Consider the following 9,110-nt stretch of genomic DNA (forward strand, 5'->3'; position numbering starts at 1 on the left):
GCTCTGACTCTTGGCCCAAAATGATGGTACATACAGTTAAAGATACCTAGCTGTGTGTCTTCATATCACAGCTTTATTATACATAAAGTGTAAATAACTGATGGAGGGAAATTTATGTTAAATGGTTGATAGTTGAAGACGGGTGTAATTCACAGGATACGTTCATTCATGCATGCAGCTATCCTCTATCTAATACAGGCTATAATGTCAATGTTTTGTATTCATACAGTCATATTTGTACTATTGCTTTATTTTGGATCAGCAAATTGTTCACAACACACTGCCCCAAAGAACAAGTTCATTTTATATATTTCAATAAAATGACACATTTCCCTCTAAACCCTCATATGTGCTCTTTCTTTCTCAGCTCATGCTCGTCAGTAGTTTATTCATCAGCAGCGTAACAGTGCGGAGTTCATGACGTCACAGCCGTGACGCGTTCCCGTCATTTCTCCTTTTCCGTAATCGCCAGCATCCGAACGAGCAAAGCCATTCGCCTCAGGATGTGACACTGTGACAATCAGACGATACGTTTCAAGGCAAAGAGAAGGTCAGATCTGTGAGAGCTTGGGTTGAAGTTGCATTTTTCTGAATATAATTTTAGAGCTTGGAACTTTTCCTTTATTTTTAAATAGTGTATTCAAAACGTTATTTTACTTCCTTCCTATGAAACTGCACATGGTACTAGTAATAGGAGAGAAATCTTCCAGGATGGTAGATAGCATAGCTATGCTACAGAGCAGACTAACTAGATTTACGTTGGAATGACAGCATTATACACACATTTTATGACAAGTTGTAAAATGTGAATTATTTAAAATGGTTTCATCGTTAATATTACACATTTCGTGAACGCAGCACAAAGGAGCAGAGGACACGTCAGTGGAAGCGCGTAGTAACCAGGAAGTGGCTAGTTAGTTAGCTAGCAACGAAGAATGAACCACTGAGCTGCTCCTGTTGTGACAGGTTAGTACTGAGCTGCTGAATGAAAATTACGCTAGAACTAAAATCTGATATTGCTTAATTGCAGCCACATTATATCGCGACGGCTGGTCTGGTCAATATCGCTAAAACTGCGGACAATACTGCGGTAACGTTACTACTGGCGTGCAGCCTGCAGGCAGCGTTGCACTGCCGGGGCGTAACGTTAGCGGCCAGGCTGAAAACAGGTGTCCGCATTAGCCGCTTGATTTGTTTGTACCTAAAGCTAAAAGTGGTTTTAATTCATCAAACAGCTGATCAGTAGAAACTCATTTTCTGCCATCAGATAGGATGCAAGGCAAGATTAACGTTAACTAGCTAGATAATGAGAGTTTCCTGCCTAACATGACAGAACTGTAACTAACGTTAAATAGCTTAATACACATTGCAGTAAATGACGTGAGGCTCATTTGATAATAATAATAATAATAATAATACATTTCCAGGTAATATTTGGAACATAAAGCTAAAAATATACTGCAAGTGTGGTTTAACTAAAAAAAAAAAAAAAAGGACCACATAATCGCTCCTCCTTAACAGAGATGAAATTCTTAACATACTACGTTGCATTTTGTTTTTTTTTTAAATTCATTTGAAAACAAAATTATGAATAAATTAAACATTAATCTTGTATTCTTGTATTATAAATAATCTGGTTAATTGTAGTATATGTATTACACATCAGGGTGGTGTAACCGGCCCACCCATTCAAGGAGACATTATGTTAATAATCTGCAATTTGACAATGTGACAGTAAATTATTTCTCACTAATGACCCTGACTACTTCGTGCTAACTTTAGCTCTTTTTAAAACAAGATGATTTGACATGTTTCAAACATGACCATGTTTAGGTTTACATTTCATGGGTGGAAGATCCCTAAACTCATCCACTTGAGGCAGGATTTCTCCTTTAACCTGAAGAGAGCGAGTCATCTTTTTCAGAATAGGAGTGTTTTCCAAATGTGCAGTTCAGATCTCAGTTATTGAGCCATAATTCAGTTCATGCCTCCATCTTGAGCTAACCTAACTTATATCACAGGTGTGATCACTTGGCGACGATTGACTGAAAATTGTTATGTGACACACACAACTGGAAGAGGATAACATGGGTGTAATGCAAACTGTACAACCTCTCCTATCTTTAAACATAATAATAATAATAATAATAATAATAATAAAAATGTTCCTTGAAAAATTGAAAAATTTGTTTTCATACATTAGTACCCAACAGTAGACATCATGACTTGGAGAACTTAATTACAGAGACAGTGAGGTTAGCTGTTGGGGTGGTAGACAATTGGGTTCTGACTGCTCCCAAAACACAGATAACCTACAACCACAGAGCACCAGAGCTGTTGCTGCCTTCTGTGTAGTCACTGTGTTGTTTTCTGCATAGAAAGCTCACAGACAAATATAACTCATAGGTCTTCTTACCATAAGAACAGAAAGCTGCTCCTCATATACTAGAGACTCCCAGAACTTCCCAGTTTGCAACTGGGCGGCCATACAAACAATAGCATTGCCATTACACCCCTAAAAACACATGAGAGCATGTGAAAATATTTTTTTATGTTTATGAACAAACCACTGCTTGGCCTGAAGGTACACCACAGAAACAACATACTCTCACTTGCTAGTTTATTTATTCATGAAGGTTATTATGTCCAGTTTTCTTTAAGATGTTTCTTTTCCTTCTTTTTTTTTTTCTTTTTCTTAAATGTATGGTGAGTTTTTAGGCTTTCATCTGTTTCCAAGATTGCTGTACCTACTTGTGAAGTTTATTCTGTCTTCATAAATAACAGTAAAAAAACAAATCTGCATTACAGTACAGGTGCATATTAATAAAGGTGCATAAGAAAGTTCACTTTAAAACACACCATGACCTTAATGTAAAACTGCTATACTGAAATATCTTCCTCCTCTTGTCTCTAGCACCAGAAGGGCAGGATGGGTAGGCAGAGGAAGAGGGTGGTGACTGGTGAAGCTGCTCCTCTTCCAAGGAAAGATGAGAAGCCTTCTACATTTCATCGCAAGGAGAAGAAAAAGAAAGTTGATATTGGGAAAATGTTCATCAACATCTCCATTGGACTTTGCATATTCAGCCTGATCTGGTTCTTTTATGCACTCTACATGCGGTCCAGCCTGGCCAAGCGGGTGGTGACTCTGCATCCATCACCTCCTGTCCTGGATGCGAATAGCACCAGTGCCAAGGTTTCCCCAGAAAGGTTCTGGGGTTCATACAGGCCTCAGGTCTACTTTGGTATGAAAACGAGGAGTCCCTTGTCAGTTGTGACAGGTATGTTGACATATTCTGAAACTAATGAGCTCCAGCTATTTCAGTGATTTGTGGTGAACTGGGTTAGAGGAATCTTGTGGTATTTTTATAATGTAAATGAGACATAACCTATGATTTTAGTAGGATATAGATAGTGCTGGATGATACTGAAAGAATCAAAAGATAATCACTTGCAATTATTTTGAAGATCCCAAGTTTCTATAGATATTAATTATAAGGCTGAATTCTGTGAAAACATGTATAACATGAATACATTTAAATCTATAATATTTTCACTTGATTGAATAATGCAGCTATAAAAAGAAATCTTAGGGTTGTATAAACAGTATAGTGTGTGTGTGTGTAGTATTAATTTCAGAAACAATTTTATTAATGAATACTTTATTGATCCCCTTGGGGAAATTGCGGTTTCTGTGATTATGTCATCTATATACTATATACTGTTTTAGGGTGGATTTTCCCTCTAATGTTTAGTTGTTTTCTTTGATAAAAATATTTGCCTTATTGCATGAAACAGATCTTCAGTATTTAATTACAGTAGATCAGGAACAGGGTGGGAAATGAGCCCAGGCACTTGTCAAATTCAAGTAATATTTGGCTACAGTTACTTCAACTGTTTACCCTGTCATCCAATTTGGATGACCAACATTGTTAGTTGACAGTACATTTTCCAATATTGAGTGAGCACTGCTGTTTTTAAAACCCAATTGGCTGGTAACTTACTGCATGTAGCCAGTAAGTTTGTAGAATTACCTTTTTAGTTGTTGTTTTCCATACAAATCTGCTTTAATTATGTAAATTTTACATTGTGTCAGGTATGATGTGGATGCGTCAGTTTTCTGACGTGGACGTAAACCTGAGGCACACTTGTGAGCAGGGGGATCGTTTGCAAGGCTACGGCTGGCTGATGCATGATGGGGTCAACTTTGGTGTCCAGGAAATCCGAGACAATGACTTCACTCTAACCACAGAGTTTGTCAAGAGAATAGGAGGGGATCATGGAGGGGACTGGACCTGGAGGATCACTGCCAAGCAGCACGTGAGTCCTGACTTTGTTTCTATAGCATTACTCTATGAACAGATGTTTCCCTACATAACCCAGACTGTACCCAAAAGTACTGTAATTAATGGTAGCATTTTAAGTTTTGTCTTTGACATGCTTATAAAATGCATATTTCATTCTTTTTTACCTATCAGAACTCTGCACCTCAAGCACCAGTGATCTCCCTGATGTTGTACACAGCAGCAGACACACAGGGCTCACTGGAGGCTCATGTGGAGGAGAGAAACCGACTTGCATCCATCACTGGTTTCTCAGAGGAGCTTGGAAACTTCAAAATCACCTTCCGCAAGCCTGTAACAGGGGAATTATCCGGCGCCAAATATGCCAGGTAAATGATAAAAAAAATAAATAAAAAGATACTATAGAATCTAAATGTTCAGTTGTATTAAGAAGGCAATCAGCAAAGAACATTGTCTGCAACAATGGTAATTCAAATATGTAGGTAAATCTTGATAATATGGTGCAGCTGCTTTCACAGTGTAATTTTAATAATAAACCTCAAGCCTTAAATGAAAGTACATGTGATACATGTAATATGTTAAAACACCACATCTCTTAGAGCATGGAGCCATTTTTTGATGATTCCAAAGGAGATCTGTCATAGATTCACAGTATTAGATGCCTGGTCTTCTGCACTTTGAATGATATTCAGTAGTAGTGCCACGTAATACTGTAGTGTGATCCTACGTTAATACTAGGGTAAAAAACAAAACAATGCTACCGCTAGATGGCAGCAAAAGCAGGACTTTCAACCTTTGTTTCATCAATTTGTGAACACATTAGGATTGTAGGTTTTCCTAACATAAATTCTAATATGCACACACAGTTCACATGAGCTACTGCATTGTAAGTTTAATTTGACATGAAAAATAAAAAAATTAAATCTCTCTCAGCAAAGTAATTTACTACTAATATAGTCATTTACCCCGGGTAAGTCTCTGCAGGGTTCTCATCTCCTGGACTGTAAGAGTGACTGTTGGGTTCATGGTCACTTCATGGATAATGATCCTTATTTTCCAGTTAATGAGTTTAGAAGAGACTCCTGGTGGTTCCAGACTGCCGCCACTGTGCTTCTTAGAACACTTGCTTTTCTTGATCTAACCATCAATACAACTTGCTATTATAGATGTTTCTTTGATTTTATGGCTTGAATTATTCTAGACATGTAGTGTGAATTATGGGACCTTAAATACACATTTATGCACCTTTCTAAACCATGTCCCATCAGTTCAGTTGGCCTGTAGGCTCATCTCGAGAGAAAATGAGGGCAAACAAACCTGACCATAATTTAGACTGCCAGAGCAGAGGATAAATAAGAGATTTCAAGATTTTTTTATTTCACTTTATCATTGTGGTTTGTTGTTTGTAGATTGATAGGAAAATATGATGTCCTGAAAATAAATTTACAATGCATGAAAAAAGGTAAAAAGGCCTAGATATTTTCTGGCACCAGACACCAGTTTACATAGAAGTAGCAGTACCAGCAGCGTTATGATCAAGGCTTCACTTACTTTTCCGTGCCACTGTATATGCAATGTTTGAGCCAAGGGAAAGCATGTCCTTTGTTAATCAGTGAAGGTTTTCTTCAGATAGGTGGATAAAACCTTTTTGTGTTTTAGGGCCATGGAAGATGAAGATAGCAAAATGGAGAGGCAAAGAATGCCCTGATAGAATTAAACAGAATTGTGTGAATAATGGTTTATGATAGAAAGATGAAAGACATAGTGCAAGTGGCAGCTTAAGGTTGAATTACTAGTCACTTTAGTATCTCCAGTATAAGTAACAGTGTGCTAAGACTATCTAAGCATACAGTGTTGCTAGTAAACTATACCTTAAAGAGTATTGTGTGACTTCTTATTTTAAAACACTGGGCAGTCACTAATTTCTTATCTTTTCAGTTACAACCATCTTCAGACTGTGTCTCCTGGCTTGGAGAAGCTGACTGACATTGTAAAGCACAGTCTGAACCGCAGGTTTGTCTACAGCCCTCCCTCTGGTGAGAAGAGGCATTACATAGCTGTAGACACCTACAAGCCCCTCCACCCTCAAAACCAACAGAAACCCGCTGACACAAGGAAAGAGAGTGACTTCTTGGTTCATCAGGTGACTGTCCAAACACCGTTCCAGATCGAAGTGCTCTTTGAGTCTGGGAGCTTTTACGATCGCCCCAACCAACTCGTGGGCTCAATCATGACTGAGGAACTGGAGAAGAGGAAAGCAGAGTTCAACACAAAGTTTGAAAAGACTTTTGGGCTTGAGAGCAAAGGTTTTAGCCAGGCACATATTAAATTTGGCAAAGCAGCCCTAAGCAATATGTTGGGTGGAATAGGCTACTTCTATGGCCAGTCTGTAGTGCAGTCAGCCTACAACGAGTACCCGATCCTGTATCCTGAAGGTGCTTTATTCACTGCTGTACCATCACGCTCTTTCTTCCCCAGAGGATTCCTCTGGGATGAGGGCTTTCACCAGCTGCTGCTGAGTAAGTGGGATCCCCAGGTGACACGGGAGGCTATTGCCCACTGGATAGACCTGATGAATATGGAGGGCTGGATCCCCCGTGAGCAGATCCTGGGAGATGAGGCTCGCAGTAAAGTCCCAGCTGAGTTTGTAGTTCAGCGGAACGAGAATGCCAACCCACCTACTCTTTTCTTAGCACTTCAGGAACTTATTGACCACCTCTCTTCTAATCCAGACACGGCAGCATCTCAGCCAACATTGCCCTTCCTCAGACGTCTCTTCCCCAGACTGAAAACATGGTTTGAATGGTACAATACAACACAGACGGGACTCCTACCCAACTCTTACCGCTGGCGTGGTCGGGACAAGGACACCAACCTGTTTCTCAATCCAAAGACCTTGACTTCTGGGTTGGACGACTACCCTCGCGCATCACACCCCTCAGCAGATGAGAGGCATGTGGATTTATACTGCTGGATGGCCTTCTCCTCAGGCGTCATGGCCCGTGTAGCTCGCCTCCTCGATGAGCCCCATCAGGATTACGAACTCTGTCACCAAGTTCTCAGTGACAACAACCTGCTCAGTGAGCTCCACTGGTCAGAACAACTGCATGCTTTCAGTGACTTTGGGAATCACACACAGGCTGTGTCCTTGCAGCAGGAGAAGGTGTACGTACCCCCTGGACAACCTCGTCACCAGTTCCCTGTGGCTCGCCTTGTGCGCTCAGTGCGCAGGGCCCCTAAGGTGCAGTATGTTAATGCTTTGGGTTATGTTAGCTTGTTCCCCTTCTTACTGCACATCCTCCAACCTGATTCACCCAAACTAGAACACATCTTCAGAGACATGAGAGACTCCAATAAGCTGTGGACGCCCTACGGCCTGCGTTCACTCTCTAAGGCCGATCCCCTGTATATGAAGCGAAACACAGAACATGATGCTCCCTACTGGAGGGGCCCGGTATGGATTAACATTAACTATTTGGCAGTGAGAGCCCTCCACCATTACAGCCACACAGAAGGGCCATACAAAGAGAAAGCATCTGCCCTTTATGAGGATCTCAGGACTAACATTATCAACAATGTTTACAGACAGTATGTTGAAACAGGCTATATCTGGGAACAGTACAATGACAGCACTGGCAGGGGCCAAGGAAGCCACCCCTTCACTGGCTGGTCAGCACTGACATTGTTGATGATGGCTGAACAGTATTAATACTGTAGCTTTCGTGTCATGTTTTCTAAGACGCTGGTCTTCATTTATCTGGATGTGACTGCAACAGCAACATAAGATGTGAAGGTAGAGAGTTGTGTGTTGTCTGGTTGATAAACTCTACTAACAACTTCAAGCTGAAAAATAGGCATTCAACCTTGAATTAAAATAACAGGTTTCACACGGATATTCTCAGAACAACACTTTCAAACACGTGTAGGTGCAGCTACTTTGTCTTTGCTGCATGTGGAGTGAAGTACTGTCTAGTGCTTCAGTTATATACTTGAGATGCATTTTACTTAAAGAAATCATAATCCTGACAACTTCCCAAGCCTGAACTTCATTGCTTCATCATTTTAATATGGAACATAAAGACAGACATTGAATTCTTTTTAACATGCGCGGAACTGGTGGCCTACCTTTCTGGATGAGGATTTGTTCTTTCACACTAGAAGTAAAGACTATTTTTAATGGATACCTGAGATTTATGGGAAAAATTAAATTGGGAATTCGGGAAAATTTCACTTGACAGTTAAAGGCCATTATGTTTTAATTGTGCCATTTGTTTCCTTATTCTATCACGTCTTTGATTCTGTCCCTTAAAGATCGTTTTGATATTTGAATGTTGGTCGCAGTATTTAAAAATGCTCTGTACAGCTTTGCTCTACATTTCTAAAGTTACTGCTTCTCAAAGCAGCCATATTTTGTATACGTACCACATGTGGTTGAACTGGCAGGGAATACAACACTGACTGTGACATTGGTCTTGTTTTGTTAAAAACAATAAATGGTTTAAATAATTGTTTTCATAATGTGTTTGTTTTTTTTTTTTTTTGGTTTTATATTTGTGTGTGTTTCCTTCATTGATGGAAGCTAATTGCTAATTGAATCAAAGCCTGTAGCTACTGTCTGCTTGAAATGGAGACAGAAAATTGCCTCCCGTTTGTGCCCTACTTTCTAATTAGTTTGGTTGTTATGGTTCAGAACCTGATGCTCTTTCTTACCGGATGTTTTTAATTCTCAATCTATGAATATAATATTGATCTTTCATTCTTTTTGAGTTGCAATGAATTAAACTATCACACAGTCACTCACAAATAAGA

General features: G+C 39.7%; 1 protein-coding gene across 2 annotated transcripts; it reads left to right on the forward strand.

Moving 5' to 3' along the window:
- The first annotated feature begins 451 nt into the window (after positions 1-451).
- Positions 452-8,819, forward strand: mogs (mannosyl-oligosaccharide glucosidase). Of its 2 annotated transcripts, XM_026360445.2 has the most exons (6): positions 506-550; positions 859-966; positions 2,915-3,278; positions 4,094-4,317; positions 4,476-4,669; positions 6,240-8,819. In XM_026360445.2, exons 3-6 carry the CDS (start codon positions 2,930-2,932, stop codon positions 8,008-8,010), a joined length of 2,538 nt encoding a protein of 845 aa, XP_026216230.1. In that variant the 5' UTR covers positions 506-550; positions 859-966; positions 2,915-2,929; the 3' UTR covers positions 8,011-8,819. The 2 variants fall into 2 exon arrangements, with proteins under 2 accessions (XP_026216231.1, XP_026216230.1); XM_026360446.2 differs by lacking the exon at positions 859-966 and having other exon boundaries at positions 452-550.
- Positions 8,820-9,110: the final 291 nt, after the last annotated feature.

Source organism: Anabas testudineus, chromosome 1 (genome assembly GCF_900324465.2).
Source record: "Anabas testudineus chromosome 1, fAnaTes1.2, whole genome shotgun sequence".
NCBI lineage: Eukaryota > Metazoa > Chordata > Actinopteri > Anabantiformes > Anabantidae > Anabas > Anabas testudineus.